Source organism: Camelus ferus, chromosome 11 (genome assembly GCF_009834535.1).
Source record: "Camelus ferus isolate YT-003-E chromosome 11, BCGSAC_Cfer_1.0, whole genome shotgun sequence".
Lineage (NCBI taxonomy): Eukaryota > Metazoa > Chordata > Mammalia > Artiodactyla > Camelidae > Camelus > Camelus ferus.
Window position 1 is genome coordinate 64,932,889 of NC_045706.1, and position 23,877 is coordinate 64,956,765.

Consider the following 23,877-nt stretch of genomic DNA (forward strand, 5'->3'; position numbering starts at 1 on the left):
ATTCCTGGCATAAATTCCACTTTTTCATGGTTTATGATCCTTTTTATTATTTTGTTAGACTCAATTTTGTAGTATTCCGTTGAGGATATTACATTTATGTTCAGCAGGCATATTGGTCTGTAATTTCATTTTATTGTGCTGCATTTATCTGGCTTAGCTATTAAGACTAATTAATGCTGGCCTCATTAAATTAGTTAAGTACAGTTGACCCTTGAATAACATGGGTTTGAACTGCATGGGTCCACTTAAATGCAGATTTCTTTTGACACTGAATACTACAGTACTATAAATCTATGCTTAGTTGAATCTGCAGATGCAGAACTGTGGATATGGAGGGCCAACTATAAAGCTACACTTGGATATTCAACTGCACTAGGGTTATCACCTCTAACACTTGCATTTTTCAAGGGTCAGCAGTATTTCTTCCGCTTTTTGGGAAGAGTTTGTGAAGGATTAGTGTTAATTCTTCTTTAAATGTTTGTTTAAATTCACCAATGACATCATCTGGTTCTGGACTTTTCTTTGTTGAGAGGTTTTTCATTACTAATTTTATCTCTTTGTTTACTATTCACATTTTATTTTTCTTCCCCAGTCAGTTGGTAATTTGTGTGTTTCTAGGAATTTATTAATTTCCTCTAAATTTCCAATTTTTTGATGTATAATTGTTTGTAATATTGTCTGATAACCCTCATTTCTGTTAGGGTGGTAGTAAATGTCTCCGTTGCTGATTTTATTATTTTGAGTTTTCTTTCTTTTTTGTCAGTCTAGCTAAAGATTTGTTAATTTTGTTGATTGTTTTCAGAGATACAATCTTTGGTCTTGTTCACTGTATTTTTCTATTCCATTCATTTGTCTTTCTAATCCTTATTATTTCCTTCCTCCTGCTGGAGACAAAGACCAAAATACTATATCACAGGATCACAAGGATAGAGACAAACAGAGGGAACACTATATGATGACGGAAGCAGAGATTGGAATAATGCAGCTTCAATCCAAGGAATGTCAGGTACTGCTGGCCAACATCAGAAACAAGAAGGAGGCAAGGAAAGAATCCCAGAAGGATCATGGCCTTGCTAACATCTTGCTTTCAGACTTCTAGACTCCAGAACTATGAGAGAATAAATTTCTCATTACCACCAGTTTGTGGGAATTTGTCACAGCAGCCCTAGAAATGTAATACACGTGCCTGTTAACATAGATTTGTAATTATTGTTTTATGCTTATGTCTTTTAAGTCAGATAGGGGAAAAAGAGGAGTTATTAACCTAAAATATAATATTGGCTTCCATATTTACCTTAATAGCTTAATGGCATTCTTTATTTCTTCTAATAGCTTTGATTTAGTCTTCTGTTCATTTTCACCTGAAGGACTCCTTTTAGCATTTCTTATAGGACAAGTCTATTAGCAGTGAACTCCTTCAGCTTTTGTTAATCTGCGAATGGCTTAATTTCTTCCTTATTTTGAAGAATAGTTTTTCTGAATGTAGAATTATTTGTTGAAAGTTTACTTCTTTCAGCTCTTTAATATGTCATCCCACTGTCTCTTGTCCTACATGGTTTCTTAGGAGGAATTGGATATTCTTTTTCAGAATCTTCTGTACACGATGAGTCATTTCTTTCTTATTTCCTTCAAGAGTCTCTTTTTTTCTTTGATAATTGATTATTCTGTGTTTTAGTGTGGATCTCTTTGTGCTTATGTTACTTGAAGTTTCTTGAGCTTTTTGGATGTATAGGTTCATGTCTTGGATCAAATTTGGGAGGTTTTCAGCTTTTATTTTTTCAAATTTTTTTTCTGCCCTTTCCTCTCCTGGTAATCCCATCATGCAGAGGTTGTTACACTTGATGGTATCCCATAGGTCTCTTAGGCTCTGTTTATCTTTCTTCGTTCTTTTTTCTTTCTGCTTCTCAGACTATAATTTCTATTTACTTATCTTCTAGTTTGCTGATTCTTTTTTTTTTTCCATCTGTGCACATATGCTGTTGAACCCTCTGTTGAATTTTTCATTTCAGTTTCTGTACTTTTAAACTTCAGGACTTCTATATGATTCCTTTTTATTCATCCTACCTCTTTGTTGATACCCTCTTTGGTGGAATGTTTTTCTTCTGGTTTCCTTTAGGTTTTAGGTTTTTTTTTCTCCCTATGAATTCCTTTACCTCTTTAATCTTACTTAAGACAATCTGATTTACAGTCTTTATCTAGTAAGTCCAAAGACTAAGCTTCCTCAGGGAAAGTGTCTGTGAATTTTGTTTTTTTGTGTGTGAATGGGCTATACTTTCTCATTTAGATGCCTTGTAATATTTTGGTGAAAACTGGACGTTTTGAATATTATAATGTGTTAATTCAGAAATCCCATCTTTCCCCCAAACCCCAGGGTTGTTACTATTGCATGAGGTGTAGTTTTTTGTTTGTTTGTTTAGTGAATTTCTAAACTATTTTTGTAAGATCTCTATTCTTTGTTGCATGTCATCACTGACATCTCTATTCTATTTGCTATAGCGGTCAACTGGTGATTTAACGGAGATTTCCTTAAATGCCTGTGGCCAACAAAATAAAAAATCTCCCAGTCCTTACTGTGGGTCTACATGTGTTAGGGACACCTTCAACAGTATACTGGGCAGTTTACAACTCCTCCCTCCCTCCTATTTCCTACTTATGTAGAGGTTAGCTTAATGGTCATCCAGAGGTGAGCACTTAGGACCTTGTTGGGTCTTTCCTGAACATGGGCCTTGTCCTAGATATGTGTGTGTCTTCTAGATTTCCAGGAATAGATAGAAACCTTTCAAAGCCCCAAAGCGTTTTACTCCCCAACTTTTCTTCACAGACTTTTTCAACATATTTGTTGTTTGCTCCAGCTGACATCCTTTGCCCCAGTGGCAGCAGCTGGTTCATTTGCCTTTGAATGTTTTCAATAGATGCCCTTCATACAGTCATTTCTCTGGTGTCAGAGAGTTGTGAGCATTCTAATCTAGTCTTTTCAGGTGTTCACCAGTTAGGTTAAAACAGACAACCCCCTAATTGTTTGAAAAACAGCTCTATTCTGCTGTCTCTGGCACCAGAAATCTACACCAAGAGTATTGGATTCCATCTTCAAGACCACTGCTAAAACAGTGTTACGAGTGAGTTGTCTCCTGAAAGTTTATATGTTGAAGTCCTAATCCCCAGTACCTCAGAATATGACCTTATTTGGAGAAAGGGTCTTTACAGGTCTTTACAAGAGGTAATCAAGTTAAGGTGAGGTCTTTAGATTAGGCCCTAATCCAATACTGGTGTCATTATAAAAGGAATATTTGGACATAGAGCTACGTACAGTGGGGATATATTGTGGAGCCACAGGGGAAGACAGCCATCTGGAAGCCAAGGAGGGAGATCTTGAATAGCTTCATATGTCACAACCCTCTGAAGGAACCAACCCTGCTGATACCTTAATCTTGGACTTCCAGCCTCCAGAACTGTGAGATGATAAATTCATGTTGTTCAAGCCACTCAGTCTGCATACTTTGTCATGGCAGCCGTAGCAAACTAATACAGCCTGAGTAGGTGAGGTTGAGCAAGATCCCTCCTGCCAGCGTTCAGCTGCATTTTCGTTTTTTTGTTTTTTGTTTTTTGGGTTTTGTTTTTTTTTTGGCCATCACCTCCTCCTCCTCCTTACAGGAGTGGCTGTTCCCAGTCTCATTTTCTTGGCTGTTGCGACCTTTGTCTTTTTTCCAGAGTTCTGCTTAAGTTGATTCTGATGGATTTTGCCAGGGTTCCTGCGGTGTTTTGGTGTTCCTGCGGAAAGATGCAGCCCGGGGTTTCCTGGTTTCCCTGATCAAAGTCTGTTACCAGTGATATTTTCTAGAGTGTGAGCTTGACCTCTCTGCAGCGTTTGACCCCAGTGTCTGTGCTTTTCTGCACAGCCTCTGCTGGTGGCTTTCCACCTCTCTAGCGACACCTTCTTCCTGGAATCTTTTGACTCTTTATGAATAATGTATCCACTGTATATTAGTTTCCTATTAAAGCTCTAACAAACTACCACAAACTTAGTGGTTTAAACCAACACAAATTTATCCTCTCTAGTTCTAGACGTCAGAAGTCTGAAGGTAGTCTTACGAGGCTAAAATCAAGGTGATGACAGGGCTGGTACTCTGGGCTCTCTGATGGGAGAATGTGTTTCCTTGCTGTTTTTAGCTGTTGTGGTACCTTCCTCCATTTTCAAGACATATCACTTCAGTCTCTACTCTGTCTTTCCACTGCCTTCTCTTTTGTAGTCGTATCTCTCTCTGGCTCCTTTTTAGTTATTAGGACACTTATGATTACACTGAGAATCCACCTGGATAACCCAGGATACTCTCTTTTCAGAATTCTTAGCTTAATCACACTTACAAAGTCCCTTTTGCCATATACAGTAATATTCACTTGTTCCAGGGATTAGGACGTGAATATCTTACGGCCGTTATTCAGTGTACCGCACCAGGGTTTTCATCCTTGACTCACTATTCATATGTTTTTACATATATATATGTATGTAAATATATATGTTTATATATATTTATTGACTTCATTTTCTGTTTGTATAAGTAGACAAACGTATGTATGCATGTATCATGGAAGAGTATACATTTTGTTTTATATGCTTCTTAGAATTATGTAGGTTATCTCATTTGGTACATGGGTTACTGCAGCTCCTTTTTAAAAATTTAATATTGCACTTAGGATCAGTCAAGTTGATTAATACTTTATTCCTTTTGATGCCATATAATATTTTATTATGAACCCATAACACATTTTAGTTTTCCATATTTTTACTGAAAGACATTTGTCATTTCCATTTTTCATTTTCATGTCTAATAAAGGTGCACCTTGTTCTGTTGTGCTTTATTACACTTCACAGATACCGCATTTTTTACAGATTGAAGGTTTGTGGCAACCCTGCATCGAGTCTATTGGCACCATTGTTCCAAAAGCATTTGCTCACTTCATGTCTCTGTGTCATATTTTTGGTAATTTTTTGCAATATTTCAAACTTTTTCATTATTATAATATTTGCTATGGTGATCAGTGATCTTTGGTGTTACTATTATAATTGTTTTGGGGCACTATGTAACCCATATAAGACGGTGAACTCAAATGTGTGTATTCTGACTGCTCTACCCGGCCAGCTGTTCCCCAGTCTCTTTCCCTCTCCTTGGTCTTCCATACTTTGTAAGACACAACAGCATTGAAATCAATAACCCTACAAGGGCCTCTAAGTGTTCAGGTGAAAGGAAGATTCACACATCTCTCACTTTATTATTTAAAAAAAAATTTTTTTTTCTTTTTGGCGAGGGGAGTTAATTAGGTTTATTTATTTATTATTCTTAGAGGAGGTACTGGGGATTGAACTTAGGACCTTGGGCATGCTAAGTGTGTGCTCTACCACTTGAGCTGTACCCTCCTCCCATCTCTCACTTAAAATCAAAAGCTAGAAATGATTAAACAGTGAAGAAAGCATGTTGAAAGCCTAGACAGACAGAAAACTAGGCTTCTTGCACCAGTTAGTCAGGTTGTGAATGCAAAGGAAAAGTTCTTGAGAGAAATGAGAAATGCTATTCCAGTAATCACACAAATGATGAAAAAGCAAAACAGCCTTGTTTCTGATATGGAGAAAGTTTTAGTGGTCTGGATGGAAGGTGAAACCAGCTACAGCATTCCCTTAAATCAAAACCTAACCCAGAGCAAGGCCCTAATTCTCTTTTCTTCAATTCTGTGACAGCTGAAATTGGCAAGGAAAGCTGCAGAAGAAAAGTTTGCAGGTGGTAGAGGCTGGTTCATGAGGTTTAGGGAAAGAAGCTGTCTCTCTAACGTCAGAGTGCAAAGTGAAGCAGCAAGTCTGATGTAGAAGCTGCAGCAAGATATCTGGAAGATCTGGTTAACGTAATTAATGAAGGTGGCTACACTGAACAATGATTTTCAGTATAGACAGTACAGCCTTATATTGGAAAAAGATGCCATCTGGGACTTTCATGGCTAGAGAGAAGTCAATGCCTGGCTTCAAAGCTTCAAGGGGCAGGCTGACTCTCTTGTTAGGGGCTAATGCAGCTGGTGACTCTTAAGTTGAAGCCAGTGTTCATTTACCATTACAAAAATCCTAGGGTCTTTTAGAATTATGCTAAATCTACTCTGCCTGTGCTTTATAAATGGAACAACAAAGCCTGGTTAACCGCACATCTGTTTACAACATGGTTTGCTGAATATTTTAAACCCACTATTGAGACCTACTGCTCAGAAAAAGATATTTCTTAAAAATATTACTGCTCGATGACAATGCACCTAGTCACCCAAGAGCTCTGATGGAGATGTACAGTGGGATTAATACTGTTTTCATGCCTGCTAGAGACAACATCCATTCTGTAGCACATGGATGGAGTAATTTTGATGTTCTGGTCATATTATTTAAGAAATACATTTCATAAGGCTGTAGCTGCCATAGATAGTGATTCGTCTGATGGATCTGGGCAAAATAAATTAAAAAACCTTCTGGAAAGGAGTCACCATTCTAGAAACCATTAGGAATGTTCAGGATTCATGGAAAGAGGTCTACATATCAACAGTAACAGGCATTTGAAGAAGTTGATTTCAACCCCCATGGGGTGACTTTGAGGAATTCAAGACTTCAGTGGAGGAAGTAATTGTAGGTGTAGTGGAAATAGCAAGAGAACTAGAATTAGAAGTGGAGCCTGAAGATGTGACTGAATTACTCTAATCTCATGATAAAACTTTAACAGCTGAAGAGTTGCTTCTTATAGATGAACAAAAAAGTGGTTTCTTGGGCTGGAATCTACTCTTGTGAAGACTGTTTGAGACAGTCTATTCAATTATGGGAAAAAATATTCAGATGTCTACCTACATTTATTTTACTCTAAAAAAAGAATGAAATCTTATGTATAGATTGACACTGTAAGTTTACAGTTTATAAATAAAAAGGTTTCCCAGATGGAAGAGTAACCAAATATTTTGGACACCCCTGTTCTGCAGGAGTTATGTCCAAATTTATTCAAGAAGTAATTCCCCAAACACCTTTATAGCTCTTTGTCTTATCATAGTCCTAAATGGTACTCTCCTATGTGCTAATTGTTATTCGTTTAACTACATGTTTTAGATGTATCCATGGTTATGCCATTGCCCCAAGTTCATGTATGTTACTCTAATGTTTTAACAACTCAGAATTTGACATCAGTGCAACTCATCCTAACAGCAGGAATAGAACTTTTGTCGCCTCCTCAATCAACCTTGCAAATCTTTTCACTACAGTAACACCTGATTGTAGTTCTACGCTTGTATGTTTGTCTGTTTTTCAGATTATATGCTCCTTGGTAACAGTAACATTGCTTTATCATTGGATTCCCCCAAAGTAGAAGAGTTCTTTGTGGCATGTAGGCACACAGTGGGATGCCAATAACTTATTACAGTAGTAGGAAATATCTTTTATGATTTCTCCCTCTCCATCCAAATACAGTGTAAAAGTAGACACCCCAAAACACATTTTCTGATTAACTCTGAGAAGTGAACATCATAACAATTCTCATGCAGCTTTTCCATGTCTTCCAATTCTGATTACTTAAATTTGAGCACAAATGTGCTATTTCAGGGATCCTTATCATTTGAGGATGTGACTGTGGGCTTCACCCAGGAGGAGTGGCAGCAGCTGGACCCTGCTCAGAGGACCCTGTACAGGGATGTGATGCTGGAGAACTACAGTCATCTCATCTCAGTGGGTAGGGATTGTTTTCCATGTAGACTCCTACTTTGCACGTCCATTCTTGGTTGCTGAAACCTGTGGGGGCTTTTTTGAGTTTAATGCTTTTTCAGGCTTGAGATTCAGGGTGATAAGCAGAACTGTTCAGACATCATGAAGAATGTTTTTTCCCCCCAATAAAAGATTGAAATTGGTCCCCGAAGCTTCATTTTCTGTTTTCCTCAGAAGCCCTAAAGCCCTTGAGACTAGCCCAAGTCCTGTGTCATTTCCCGTTCACAGGATATTGCATCTCTAAACCAGAGCTGATCTTCAAGTTGGAGCAAGGAGAGCAGCCATGGATGTTAGAGAAAGAGTCCCCAAGCCAGGACTACCCAGGTGAGTTAGGGTGAATTAAACAGATGGACACCGGTGACAGGTATGAATTCTTTTTCTTAAGTGCTGCTCATAAGTTCATTTTTTTTCATTCAACAAATATTGAGCACCTATGTGTGTCATTCAAGTTTTAGATGCTGGAAGTACATCAGTGAACTAAATTTTGTCCCTGACCTCAGAGAGCTTACATTCTGATAGGGAGAGAAAGATAAGAAACAAACAATATCATACACACACACACACACACATACATACACACACACATATATGTACACACACACACACACACACACATAATATGCCAATAAATAGAAGGAAATTAAAGAAAGTTAAGAATGATGGAGTGTTATACTTTGAAAAGGAGGTCAGGAAGGCCTTTTGATGATATCAACTTGAATAAAATGGGGGTGAGAACCATGGGGAGTCTTGATGGCAGTCCATCAAAGCAGGGATGCACTTAGTGTTTTTTAATTTTTTCATTTTATATGTATTTACTTTTTTACTTAGTGTTTTTGACAAATATCTTCATGGGTTTAGGGAAAGGAGTGAGTGAAGAGTAGTAAGAGTTGGCATTGTAGAAGTGACAGGAGCTCAAATTATGTAGGGCCATTTCGGCCATGATAAGGATTTTGATTTTATTCTAAGTGAAATCAGAAGCCATTGGTATAATTTTAGCTAGTAAGCAAAAGACACTGATACATCTTTTAAACTGATCTTTCTGGCTGTTGGGCAAAGAAAATACTGTTAGGGGCAGAGGGCTGAAAGCAGGAACAACAGTCAGGACCATATTTCAATCTATGGAAATGTGATGAGAGCTTCCCCTTGGTTGGAAATGGTGAGGAAGAATAAAAGTGATTGGCTTCTCTATATATTTTGAAGGTGGGGCCTATAAGATTTGCTATTGAAATGGATAAGGAATGTGAGAGAAAGAAACTCCAATTACTTTCAAGAATGACCCCAGTTACTTCATTCGAAGCAATTGGATGAGTGGGCACCAATTGCTAAGACTGGGAAAATGGAAGGGAAGCAGTTTAGGAGGAGTTATTAGTTTAAACTGCACATACCAAGCTTCAGATGATTGTAAAATAGCCCAGTTTACTTAAGAATGAGCATTTGGATATATAAGCAGAGGTAGATTAGGGGAGGATCCAGGTTGAGATATTTGTGTGGAAATTATCAGCTATGGCCGTATTTAAAGTTTTAAAATTTAGCGTTTAAAGCTAAGAGGTTAGATAACATCTCTCCCTAGGAGTAGGAGTGCACAGAGGTCTGAAGGCTGTACGCTGGGACACTAGCTTACAGAAGCCATGAAAATGACATGACTCGCCAGAAAAAAGGGAAGCAGGAGTCTGGAGATTAGGGGGAAACAAAGAGAATGTAGTGTTCTGAAGCCAAGTGAAGACAGTGTTTAAAAGACAGAGTGAACTTCTTTGAAAAAGAATGTGTGAAGTCAGCGTTTTCTCTATCTCTGCCTGCAAATCATCAAGAAACATTAAGGAAAACGAGTAATACAAACTCCATTTTTTAACACTAGAGAATATCCAAGATCCCAAATCAGTACAAGTGTAAAAGCTGCAACATTACTGAAAAAAAAATCAAGCAGGAGTATATGTATCAGCAGATGGTTATAAAACAAAAGCATTTTTTATAACTTAATAAAATAAAAGAAACAAAAAAGAAAAGCACTTCTGATGTTCAGAGGAACTGGCAAAGTCCTCTTCAGGTACAAATTACATACTCTGAGATGTGAGACCTAAATGTTCATATAACCACAATATTGGGCACAGGATAGCTGGAGCTTTGAATACAGTTTGGTTCTGCAAAGCAAACATAGTAGGGCTAAGTGTGGAAGCAGACACACAAGCCATACTTTTCAATAACACTCTTTCTGTGACAACAAGCAAAGGGAGACTTTCCATTTGTTGAGGGGGGGACCTCACAGAGGCATATATGTGGGGAAATAAACTTACATGCTACTTTAGTGGGTAATCCTAGAACACAGAATTTAAAGCAAAGACTTTCTTGATAACAGTTGGTCAGGATGTGCAGACCTCCTACAAAAATGAGAAGACGCAGGGAGTGAGTCTGGTTATGAGGAAGGGAACACAATGAGGCAATTAGCTATGGGTCTGTAATAAGCACATTTGATTGCTCAGTCAGCAGGGTATTTTCATAGTGTTCATGTGAACCACCATGTCCTGGAAGAAACAGTCAGAAAGGTGGGAGGGGAACTGATGTATCTGCTGTCTTCTTGTTCCTCTCTCTCATTAGATAAGACTGGTCTGTAGAGTTTTAACTCCATCTCATCTCTGGATTACATTACCTCTCTAGGTAGCTGCTGGGGAAGCCAGCGCCTTCAGGGCCCAAGTTCAGCTACTTGTGCAGTGAAGTCAGCACAACACTTGGTCGGCATCTGCACTGGTGCCAACCCCAGCACCTGACTCCATGATTACCAACAGAGCAAGCCCTGTAAGGCTACTTGGTTGAGAAAGGAAGGCAGATCTAGGTTGATCTATAGACTGAGTCTGGTACATGTGCACAACACATGTTCATAGGGAATTATCCTTTTAATCTAAGATACATCTCTATTCCCTCTCCCCAGTAAACCTCATGCAGTGAGCTGTTCTTAAAAACTCGTGTCCTTTGAAGCCAAGTAATCAAAAAGGAATCAGCACAAATGCATACAAACTATTGCAAGAAAAAAGGGGTGGAGAAGATCAGAAAAGAAGTAGTAGGCAATTGAGTTGTCATCTGACTGAAGCAGTTATAAATTACATAAGTACTGTGACCAGATATTAAACCATGAATTTCAGAAAGGAGAACTAATTGATTTGATTACTTCTGTGACAAAAGGATTCAAGAAAGATGTTCATAAGCTAGAAAATGAATTGTAGGATGTCAAACTCAGAAAACAATTGGAACAGAAAATAAAATCACAGTTAAGTAAACAAATCGGAGGAATCTTAAGGAAGAATAGGTACTGCCAAAATTACATTCAGAAAGAAATGAAAAAAATGAGCAAGAAGACACGGAAATAAATAAAATTTGAAGTACATAAAAAAGAATAAAAAAGATTCCATATGTATTTCATAAATACAATTCATTCCCCAAAATAGAAAGTCAAAGAAATAGAGCAAGTATTTAAAATATTCTAAGAACACTTGGTGGGGAAAGATACAGTTTAGTCTGCATAAAAGAGCAAATCCTCAATCAGGGTATATGGACCTAAAATTGTCAACATTATGATATATGCTAACATGGTTAATAGATTTCAAAAACAAAGAATCAGTTTGACAGCCAGTCAGTGTAAGAAAAAGTCCAGCTAGCTTCAGACTTTTCCACAGCAGAATTTGCTGCTAAAAGTCAGCAGAGCAATTCCTACAAAATCCTTATGAAGTCACATTAGGAATTTTATACCCCATTAAAAAGATATTTAACAAAAAAGAGCCAATATTCTTTGAGTAGGCAAGAACTTTGTTCCCAGAAGCCTTTGTTAGAGGATGCATATCAGATAACCAGGAGAGACATAAAAAAGATTGGTGGTTTTCTCTGAATTTAACTGAAGGACCAATTTTAAAGAAATAGAGGAATTAGATGACAGAACAGAATGTAATAGTTACAAATCTGAGCAACAGAGATAGGCTGTATGGATTGATTAGGGGAGGCTAAAAATTAAGAAAGAAATATACTAATGCAATGAGTTCTGTTATAACAGGACATGTGCATTCCTAAAAAAACACTGCTCAATACAAAATAAATTAAAAACTACATGGCTAATGGGAAAATGGGGTCGGGGGTATAACCCTCAAAAGCTTTGTCAGTGACACATTGAGAGAGCAGTATTGCAGTCTCCAGCTGTAATTTTGCATTTATTTCTCCTTTCAGTTATGTTGGTTTTTGCTTTATGAATTTTGAAGAATTATTAGCTGCAAAAATATTAGGATCTTTATGTCCTCTTGATGAATTGATCCCTTTATGATTATGTAATATCTCTGTATCCCGGATAGTAGTCTTCGTTCTCAAGTTTACTTTGATATTAATATAGCTCCTCTAGCTTTCTTTTAATTAATGTTTCCACATATATCTTTTCCCCTCCTTTTAACCTATTTATATCTAAAGTGGATTACTTACAGATAGCATATGGTTGGGTCTTTTTTATCTAATATGAAAACCTCTATTTTTTAATTGGAATATTTTGACCACTTAAATTTAACATAATTTTTGTATGTTTGGATTCAAATTTATTATTTTGCTGCTTGTTTCCTATTTATCCCATTTGTTATTACCCCCTCCTTTTTTTCTTTTTTAAAAGCTCTTTTGGATTGAGAATTTTTTTGTTTTATCTCTACTATTTACTACTAGTAATACCTCTATCTTAATTTATGTACTATGTGGTTGCCCTGTGGTACACAGTATACATCTTCAGTTTATCACAGTCTAATACTACTATTTTCCATGTTGTCTTACAGTCTTAAAACAATGTAATTCTATTACTCCCTCCCACTCTGTGTGATGTTTAGCCATTTTACTTAGATTTACATTTTTACTTAGAAATCCTGCAATACATGATTAACATCTTTGCTTTAGGCAGCTAATCATCTTTTAAAGTGATGAAAAGTCTTTTACTTACCTTTAAAAAAATCATATTCTAGCACTTTATTTCTTTGTGTATCTTAGTCCTTCCAATACTTCCTTTAATATTTCTTTTTTTGTCTTTTATTTTATTTTATTTTAACATTTTTTACTGATTTATAATCATTTTACAATGCTGTGTCAAATTCCAGTGTAGAGCACAATTTTTCAGTTATACGTGAACATATATATATTCATTGTCACATTTTTTTCTCAGTATTCCTTGTAACACAAGTCTCTTGGCAGTGAATTTTCTCAGCCTTTTTTTTTTTTTTTTTTTTTGCCTAAAAAGACCTTTATTTCATCTTTATTTGTGAATATAGAATTTCTCTGAGTATAGAATTGTGGATTGGCACTTTTTTCTGTCCTTACTTTAAGGAGTCGCTCTATTGTCCTCTGGCTCACATTATTACTCCTTCCTTTGTTCCTCTATATTTAATGTTTTAGTTCCTCTAGCTGCCTTCCAGATTTTCTTTTTATTTTTGTTTTTCAGCTGTTTAACTACAATGTTTCTAGGTTTAGCTTGTTTTGTTTTATTTGTTTGTATTTCTCTTTTTTGTTGTTTTCTCAGCTTCTCATATATGTGGTTTGACGGCTTTCATCTTTTTTTTCCTTCTTTTCTGGGACTCCAGTTACTTATATGCAGCTGTGTTTGATATTCATATTTCTTGGATCTTTTTTGTCAGGAGAATTTTCTGTGTTTGTGCTCCATTTTCAGCCTTTAACTGTCTTCCCAAGGAGTTATGTTAGAGAAGGCTTATCTTTCATCTCTTGATCCTCCTTCAGCAGTGGGCTGCTGCTCTTGTTACTCCGTGCTACATTGTGGCTGGGGTCGGGTGGTCTTTGTTGTTCTGATCCAGCTTCAGTCTTGGGTATGAGCCTGGGCCTCAGCAGTGGGACTTCCTCAGTGTACCTCCCCTTTCTTCAGTTGTAAGAGACTTCTACTTTCATATCAGTAAAGCTTCCTGGGCCCTAGATGATTATCTGCTCCTCCTGGAGGGATGGAGTGTTTGTCTTCTACCCTTACCCCACTATACTCCCACACTAAGGGATCCAGACTGTTGGCTAAGTTTATCTCAGATTGGTAGCTTGCTTTAAGCAAAAGAAAACAAGTCCTCTCTTAAGGAAAAGCATTTCCAATTCAGGACATTAAGATTCTCACTAAGTTCAACAAAACACGAGCTCAAAAAAACTAGGAAATAAATTATTTGTGAGATTAAGCAGAAGTGACAAAATATATTTTCCAACACCTGTTAAGAAAATGGCTTTTTAGACAGTTAAGTGTAAAACATTCATTCAAAGAAATAAAAGGTGAAATAAAATCAGTAAGGAAGAATGTCTAAATGGGTATGGGTAGGCAGATTGTTGAATAACCATTCGAATTTTTAGAACTAAAAATAAGTTGAAGTTCTAAAAAATAGATTAAATAGCAGACTAGATGCAGCTGAAGAGACTTTACTAGAAAATAAATGACATAGTCCAAGTAAAGATGACAGGAGAAGGGAAATAAGTCACTAAATTCAAAGATATCTAGGGTAGGAATAAGAAGACAGATATAACATGAATAATTGGACCAGGAAAGAGAAAGAAAAATGGAGAAGCAATATATGAAACAATGATTGCTTCGAATTTTCTAGAAATTATGCAATAAGATCACATATGTGGGACACAAAACACATACCAAGCAGGATAAATAAAAAGAAATATATACTTAAGAACTATTAATTTAATTGAAGAACACTGGATCTGAACAGCAGCCAGAGAGAAAATCAAGTTACCTACTAAAGTATGAGACGCTGCCAGAGACTTCTCAATTGAAGCAAGAAATATTTGTCAGATTAGAACTATGAACTCAGAAAACTTTTTTTTTTAAAAAAAGAATCAGAGTTGTCAGAGAGAAATAAAGCCTAGTTAAAGCAATATAGATTTTATTCAGTAACTGTTGCAATGAGGGGTAAAGTTTCAGTGAAACTGAGCTCAACTCCAAGTACAGCAGAGACAGCTGGGGATTTGTAGTGAGCAAGCGAGTGAAGGGGTCACGGAATAGAAAATTACTAAGAGAGCAATCAAGGGTAGGGGGATTCTTACTAAACTGGCCTAACAGGTTGCTTGCTAAATGCAGGCCACAGGTTTATACATCAAGGTTGGGGCGTGAGGAACTTGATCAGACATCAAGGGGGAGGAAATTCTCCCTAGACTGACAAGGATTCTTGCCAAAACTGCTCAGCAAGGACAGTCATGAAAGGCCAAGGTTGAGGTCTGGCCAAGAATAGGTCTCAGAAGAGCTTATATAAAATTTGGTTAAGGAAAGAGTCTCTGTCAGAGTGTATCATTAAATTTGAACTGATCCTGAAGTAAGTTATAGAAGCAATATTGTTACTGTATAACTTTGTTAGTAAAATTCTAATAGAGATACTACAGGAAGAAAGAAAATGAAACCCAAAAGAATGCTTGAGATGAGAGAAGGAGTGGTAAGTGATAAGAAATTAGGAAACATATGGGTAATTCTAAACAATATGTGGATAAAATAATTATGAACCTAATTTGTAGGGCTGAAAAAGACACTATGATATGCTAAACATAATTGCATAATTGACTTGGGAGGTGATCAAATTGTATTTAATTCTTCTGTTATTCAGAAAAAGAGATTCAAGATACAGAATCACTTCAAATGCTAGGTTAAATATTCATGATAACAAATGAAATGAACAGCCACCTAAAGTGGAGAAATGTGTGTATAACCTCCAAAGTTTTAAAGAGGAGAAAATGGAAAAGATAACAAAATACCCAAATTAGTCCAAAATGAAGGAAGAAGAGTGCAATGGATATAGTAGTAAAGCTGTGACAAATACAAAGCACCAAGTAAAATGTAGGAGACAACTTGATATATCTTAGTAATCACCATAAATGTAAAAGGACTAAATTTACCAGTTAAAAATCAGATAGTCAAATTGGATCCTCAAAAAATAAAATAAAATTTTGCTCCAAGACTTTAGGTTTCAGTGACTCCATATTTATATCTTCACTTCCTTTGCTCATTCAGTTATTCAGTATTTTTTCTTTGCAGGGCATCTCTAACAGGATATTCTGATTTCCTCCCAATGTGGCAAGAACTGATGTTAAAATCGTCATTAACAAATCACAATCTTCCCTACTTATCCACATTTACTAGGTTCTATAGCCTTCTACTCTTACAGCTGACAACTATAGCCATCATTTAACTTTTCTCTCTGTCCTTCTTTCTGATATTAGATCACTGTTAGTGTTATACTTTTGTAAAAGTGCGTAAAAAAATATTCTTATCTTCTCACTTTCCACTGATAATACTGAAAACACTAGCCATAGTGTTTCCTCTTTTGATTGTTCTAATTCTTAAATGAAATTAGACTCTTCCCCCCACCCAAAGCATCTAATTTATCATATTTGTAACCTGAGTTCTATTTTTTTCCCAATAGTAATATACAACAGTTAAGTTTTTCTCTTTTAATGACCCTTTAAATGTGGCTTCATCTCATTTCTGTGGCACAAAACTGGGGGTGCTAAACTCCTACTGAATCTTTCCTAAGTATCACCCATATATATGCTTTCCTTCCCTACAACTCTATGTTTAATTCCTATGTGTTTAGTGATTCTTGTGAGTAAATACATGAAAAGTATATGGAGACTGCTAGATCATGGTAATGGTTTGTTATTTTTCCTGTTTTTATTATCATTATTATGATGACGACGACGATGATGATGATGATGATGATGTAAATTTTGGGGTTTTGTTTTTTACTCTTCATTTTAGATTGTTTCTTGATTTTTATCTAATATCTGAGCCAAAAGAGAAAAATAATATATTTCCATAAATAATTTTTTGAGGAAAAAAAGAGCACTGTGCTCAAAATTAACTTATTTTCACAAAACAAATAATATTTATAAGATGAAAAATACCTGAACTCATAATTTGGAAGTTATTCCCTCCTATATATTGACTAAGTTAGTCACAGTGCAACATTTGTTCAGCAGACTCGTATAGTACATTATTTACCATGATAAAAATGATTAAGGTGTCTTCCTATGCCATTCAGGAGAGAGCTATATATTCTGCCATTCCACTTGATTTTCTTATTCATTTCAAAATATATTACTAAAAACTCTGTTTTTATAATTTTTACGTCCTAAGCGCAGAACAAAAAACCAAAAATCTCTACCCTTTCCTCTAAAAAGTCTTCATAGATCCCCTCAAAAAATTATTCTCTACCTGTTTCCACTCTCATAGTCCTTTATTTCTCTTTTCTATGTGTATTACATCCTGCAATATATTATAGCTGTATGCTTCCACTTCCGGTATTCCCTCTACTATGTACTATGATCCTGAGGTCAGGATTAAGGTTTATTTGTTGAGATGCCCCTCCCAAAGAATTTGGTCTAATCTGATATAAACTCAGTGTTAATATTTTGTTTAATAACTAAGCCCCTTTTGGTTAGTGATCCAAATGGGATGTTATTCCACTGTATAGGAGCCTGTACTAATTATTGATTTTTTTATGCTCAGTGCTTGCCTTAAGGTGACTCTCCACTGATTTTTATTTAGATACTTAGTGTTTTCTGTTCCCTTGTCTTTGTGTGTTAGATCTTGGCTTTACCATTCATGAAACAGAATGGGAAATATATCCATTAAAAATCAGATTAGAATTTATAAAAGAGAAGGCTTGAAAGTATGTATTTATGTGCTTTTTAACAGTGCTTTGAAATGAATTGTTTTAAATACTGGTAAGATGCCCATCAATGAAATATTTGTGCATCATTTTCATAATAAAAATCGTAGATTTAGTAGGCATTTATTATTTTTAAGAAATATTTTCAACAAGTCTTGATATTTCCCATTAACTTTTATCTGTGTATACATGTTGCAACATGTATTCATTTTATTTTCATTTTTTATTTTTATCTTTTGAAGTAAAAATTTTTTGATACATTTTAATTTAAGCTCAAGTTCCACAGCTTTTGTGAAATGCTTCTTGCTTGTTTTAATTTACATTATCTGCTATAGATTCTGATTATTGATTCTGATAGAGTGTAGATATTAATGAGTCTGCTTTCTTATCTATATTATGCTTTCTCCAAAGAGGTTATATCTCCAAAGAGGGTATATCTTATTTTGTTATGTAACTTATAATGGATATTGGATCATTTCTTAATTGGGATTTGATGAGTGAGTGGGCCTTTTTTGGATTCATTCAGAAAACACTACAAGAAATTAACTTCTAAATGCACATTTTGGGTTATAAACCTCTAGATTCTTGTTCAGAAATTATAGGCTTGAATAAAAGTTGAGATGTGTATTTTGAAAAAGCACATCACTTGTTAAGGACCAGTAATTCCGTGTCCACTCAGGGTATTCAGAGGAAATCAAAGATAAACACTTACAGGATCATAGGTTATAGTTGGAAAAGGAAGAAAAAAAAAGTTGGGTATTTTAAATTTCCACAGTAAGTAGAGGGTGTTTATGTTACAAAGGAGTATTGTTCAATGTTGTGATAGAATGAGATGTATAGAATGTAAATTTTAAATTTCAGTGTGAATAGAACTTGAAATTGTAGAGATGTTTATAAAGACTTATTTGGACAGTGTCATTTCCCTGATGTTTAATGTTTAAGTTCTGGGCAAAGCCAAAATGAGGAATGTAAGCCAGCTTAGTGAAAGTCTTGATTGGACTTGAACAATTTATGGCAAATTAACAGTCTGACATTCCTAGAAAGAAGACATTTATTATGGACTTTTGGAGTGATAGCATGGATACAGTATGAATGTAATTGGTAAAAAGTGTTTTTATCTTTCTCCAGAATTGTAACTTCAGTCTATTTTGTCTCATGGTGCTTGGAGACAGTGGGCTCTGGACAGGTTTTTTAACAAAGTCATCATTTTTGTTATATTGCGTAATCTGGAAAGGAAGATAACAAGATGAAGTCTAGTTGACAGTTCTTAGGGTAAATAAATATAAGTGTCAATGAATATTTTTAAATATAAATGTCCATGGTTTTAAATATAAATAAACCCCAGAAATGTGAAAATCCTGGTGTAAAAGCAAAAATTTATTAATACTGTGTCAGAGCAAATTTAAGATGAGAAGTTAGCATTTGATGATAGGATAGGTTCACTTTTGCAGAAACTCTGAGAGAATAAGCTGAATATACCCAAACTAAAAGCAACAAATGGATGTGGCCCTCTGGCAATCTTCCTTGTCTCTTTGATTTTCCATTCCCTGGTAGACATTTGTATTCTTTTTAAGTCACGTGGGTAGAGGGAGAATTAGAAAGCAGGCTACAGGACTCCTTAATCATGAACAAATCTGTACTTTCCCAGATATTTAATTTGGTATTAACAGTATAATAAATTAACAATATATAACAGAAAATAAAAATAATTTTTGAAAGAGGAGAATTGAAGTGGAAACATGTAAACCATAGAGATTTATCTGCAGTATTTTAAGTATAAGAAAATTATGTAAAGTCTCATCTGTTTCCTTCAAAAGATCAGATCATTCCTCTGATATTTCTCTAGGGTGCTCTTATCTACTAATCTTTATTCCCTCTCTGGTTCTCTGCATTTCCCATCCCTGGATCAGTCTTTTTTTTTTCAAAATCTATTTTTCTTTATTCTCTGTGCTTTGAATTTATTTCTAACCTCTATATTAAGTCTTGAAGTATATATTTATAAATTGCCAAATGTAGACATGTGTATTCTAAGTTTCTATCTCCTCTTTCTGGCTTTGTTTTTTCTAAGCCAAAACGATGGGGGATATGAACATTTTGGATTATTCTTTTTTCAAGAAACTAAGTCAGCCATACAAAAAGGCATTTGTATATAAGTTCATCATATTATGTAATAAAATTCATAACTTACAGTTTTTTTCTTATTTTTAGAAGTCTGCAAAATTTATTACCAACTAGAGCAGAGTCAAGAAATCCAAGACAGACATTTCTGGCAAGCTCCATTTATCAGCAACAAAACACTGGCTATAGAGAAAGGTAATGTATTAGGAAGAGTGTTAAACTTTAGCCCAGACCCAGTTCCTCCCATAAAAATACCCTGTAAATGTGACACTAGTGGTATGAGTTTGAAATACAGTTCAGAATTTATTATTGAGGAAAACTATGTAAGAAGCAAGTCTGATGCATACCTCAATGCATATGGAAAATGGTTTCTTCATGTTAATCATGAAAGAATTCATATGGGAGAGAAACCTTATGAATTCATTCAAAATGGAAAGTACTTCAGTCATAATGAAGACTTCATTCCATGTCAGAAAATTAAAAATGTAGAACAATCTTTTGAATACAAAGAAAATGGGAAAGATTTCCATGAGAAGACAGTTTTCATCACATATAAATACACTCACATAGGACAGAGTCCTTGTGAACATAATGAATGTGATAAAACATTCTGTAATTATTCAACTCTCATGGCCAATAAGATGGCACAACAAAGAGAAAATCTTTATAAGTTTAATGAATATGGTAAAACCTTTGAGACATTATCTCTTTCGAAATGTAGAATTCATTTGAAGGTGAAAGATTATGATTGTATTGAAGGAGTGGATAATTTCAGCAGATCAACCTTTCCTAATGCAGGAAACAGAACATTTGAATGTAGCAACTTGAGGGGACCTTTCTGGGAGAAGTCAATTCTTAGTGTAACTCAGAGAACATGCATAGGAGACAAAGCCTGTGAATGTAATGAATGTGGAAAAGCATTCTGCGAAAAGTCAAAACTCACCAGACATCAGAGAACACATACAGGAGAGAAACCTTATGAATGTAATGAATGTGGGAAATGCTTCTCTAGGAAATCCCTTCTCAATTTACATCAGAGGATACACACAGGAGAGAAACCCTATAAATGCAATGAATGTGGGAAATCCTACTCTAGGAATTCACACCTCATAATTCATCAGAGAACTCACACAGGAGAGAAACCCTATGAATGTAGTCAATGTGGGAAAAGCTTCTACCATAAGTCATATCTTACAGTACACCAGAGAATTCACACAGGGGAGAAACCTTATGAATGTAATCAATGTGGAAAAACCTTTATAAGCAACTCAGTTCTCACAATACATCAGAAAACACACACAGGCAAGAAACCCTATGAGTGTAATCAATGTGGGAAGTTCTTTTCCAGGAATTCATACCTTACAATACATCAGAGAACTCACACAGGTGAGAAACCCTATGAATGTAAAGTATGTGGGAAAACCTTCTGTCACAAGTCAGATGTCAGTAAACACCAGAAAACTCACATAGGGGGGAAACCCTATAAATGTAATCAGTGTGGGAAAACCTTTAGTCGCAACTCAGGCCTAAAAGTACATCAGAGAACCCACACAAAGGAGAAACCCTATGAATGTAATGAGTGTGGAAAATCTTTCTCTGAGAACTCAGTCCTCACGGTGCATCAGAGAATACACACAGGGGAAAAACCTTATGAATGTAATGAATGTGGGAAAACCTTCTACAATAAGTCAGATCTCACTAAACACCAGAGAACTCACACAGGTGAGAAACCCTATGAATGTATAGAATGTGGGAAATTTTTCTCTAGGAATTCCTATCTTACAGTACACCAGAGAACTCACACAGGGGAGAAACCCTATGTGTGTAAAAAATGTGGGAAAACCTTCTGCCATAGGTCAGACTATACAGTACATAAGAGGGCACACAGAGGGGAAAAGTCTTATCACTGTGATCAGTGTGGGAAAACCTTCACTTGCAATTCAGTCCTTAGATCACATCAGAGAACTCACACAGGGGAGAAGCCCTATGAATGTAGTGAGTGTGGGAAATCTTTCTCTGAGTAATCAGTCCTCACTGTACATCAGAGAATACACACAGGGGAAAAACCTTGTAAGTGTAATGAATGTGGGAAGCCCTTCTGTCATAAGTCAGATCTCACTAAACATCAGAGAACACACACAGGAGAGAAACCCTATGAATGTAATCATTGTGAGAAAACCTTCAGTTGCAACTCAGGTCTCAAAGTACATCAGAGAAGACACATAAAGCAGAAACCCTATGAATGTATTCACTGTGGGAAAACCTCTAAGAAATCAGTTCCCACAGTCCATTCAAAATTATACTCAGGGGAAGAAATCTTATAGCAGTGAGAAAAATATTTAGTGATTCATACCTCAAAATAGTGTGGAGAAGTCACACAGGATGTTACCCTCTATGAATGTAAAGTGGCAAATTTTTCACCCTAAGTGATATTCTAGAGTAAATAAAGAGTACCCATAGAGGAAATTATTATGAATATAATGAATGTCTGAAAATATTAGTAAGACAACTAAAAATGAATATATGTAGAAAAAACTTTATTAATGTATTTAGGAAGTGTGGGAAAATATAAGTTAGGGCTTATCAAACAAATAATTTTGTAGGGGATAATTCTGTGAATCAAATGGATGTAGGAAAGTGTTCTTCCAGAACTTGGCCATTGCTAACAATCAGATAAACTATACTTGGGAAAAACTGTCAATAACTTGTATTTTTTGAGACCTTCATACACAAGTTGTACTCATTGTATGTCAGGGAATAACAGGGAAGCTATGCAAAGAATACAGCAAGTGTAGTTGAGCTTATATCAAGAAATGCCATTTTACTGAATAAGACAATTGATGTTAGATGAGGTCTTCAAAATGTTTTGAATGTGAAGGCTTTAACAAAATTCAGACTTTATTATATCTGAAGATTGTATTGGAGGAAGTCTGTCCATTTAGGAAGTATGGACAGAAATTTTCCTTTAGATATGATGTTATTCTAAAAGTTATGTTTTGCACTGCTTTCAATTTTTTAAATAGAAATAAAACTGAAAATAGACATGAAAATATTAACTGTGGAATATGAAGGAATAATATGTGGAATATGGACTTTTTAAAAGCACAAATATGTTGAATAATCTCAGTTTCTGATTCCACTTTTAGAGAAATGCATGTCAGCCCATGGCCCTCCCCTTTATGAGCCATCACATGTTTTTAGTGAGTTTTCATCACGGCTGTGCTGTCACCCCTGCAAACACAGTCAGTTCTGCATATCTGTAGTCTTCCTATCTGTGGTTCCATGGTTGATTGAATTCTCAATGCAGAACCCAAGGATACGGAGGGCCCGCTGTAAGGGACTTGAGCATCAGCTGATTTTGGTATTTGAGGGGGTGTCCTTGAGCCAATCCCTAGCAGATACTGAGGGATGACTGTAGTGCCTAATGGTCTGGTTCATCCTGGGGCCGACCTCTAGGGAATCTCAGCGTAGACTAGATCCCATCAGAACAAACACCAGGGGCAGCTTTGAGGCTGCATCTGTCTCCTCTCCTTAGGTTCAGTAACTGGAAAGCTGAGTGTGTGAATGAAGCTAGAATACTGCCTGGAATACTCTAGGACATGTGACCTCAATGTTCCAATTCAGATTTACAGGAAGCTTTTCATAGCTTCCTTCTTGAAACTAAGTCTGTTGACCCAATTACAGCCCACCCTTTTAGGGGAGGGAAACTTGGTATAGTTGTAGTGAAATATTTCATACATATGTCCAATTTTGAGTCAGATATAACCAATGAGTGTACCCGTTGCAGGTTGGAAGTAAAGTATTACAAGAAGAGTTGATGCATCCTGCATACTGTCCTCAAACCCATTTTATATCCTGTAACTGCTACCATCTTCAACATGTCTCATTACCTCTACAATAATACACATAAGTTATTTTGTGTATGTGTGTGTAATAACATTGTTTTGCAAGTATATCAGTGGGTACCTGTTCTGCAACTTGCTTTTGTCTTCAGATGTGTGGTTTTGATATTTGTACATGTTGATATATTTTGCTTTAGTTGATTTATTTTAATAAAACATAATATATGACTATGTAACTATAACAATATTGTCCATTTTTCTGTTTATCATTTAAAATTTTTTCAGAGTTTCAGTATTAAAGCAATAAGGTTTAATTTTTTAAAAAAGAATTTTGAGATATAATTTAAACATGGTAATATATACCCTACTTTAGTCGCGAATTTAATGAGTTTAATAAGAGTATAATCACATGCACTCTCTCCTACAGTAAAGATAGACAACATACCTGTTACGCAGAAGCGTTCTTCACTCCCTTTCCCAGTCCCTCCTGGGACTT

General features: G+C 35.8%; 1 protein-coding gene across 1 annotated transcript; it reads left to right on the forward strand.

Moving 5' to 3' along the window:
- Positions 1-695: 695 nt before the first annotated feature.
- On the forward strand, positions 696-23,620 carry LOC102521992 (zinc finger protein 33B-like). Its single transcript, XM_032491782.1, has 4 exons — positions 696-1,006; positions 7,607-7,733; positions 7,994-8,089; positions 19,630-23,620. Exons 1-4 carry the CDS (start codon positions 953-955, stop codon positions 21,561-21,563), a joined length of 2,211 nt encoding a protein of 736 aa, XP_032347673.1. The 5' UTR covers positions 696-952; the 3' UTR covers positions 21,564-23,620.
- The last annotated feature ends 257 nt before the right edge of the window (positions 23,621-23,877 follow it).

What these genes read in the sequence shown, in the direction of transcription:
- LOC102521992 (XM_032491782.1), top strand. Translation starts at nt 953, where the DNA reads ATGATGACGGAAGCAGAGATTGGAATAATGCAGCTTCAATCCAAGGAA. An exon ending in TTCAATCCAAGGAATGTCAG is followed by an intron (nt 1,007 to 7,606) that starts GTACTGCTGGCC and finishes GTGCTATTTCAG; the next exon opens with GGATCCTTATCATTTGAGGA. An exon ending in CAGTCATCTCATCTCAGTGG is followed by an intron (nt 7,734 to 7,993) that starts GTAGGGATTGTT and finishes TCCCGTTCACAG; the next exon opens with GATATTGCATCTCTAAACCA.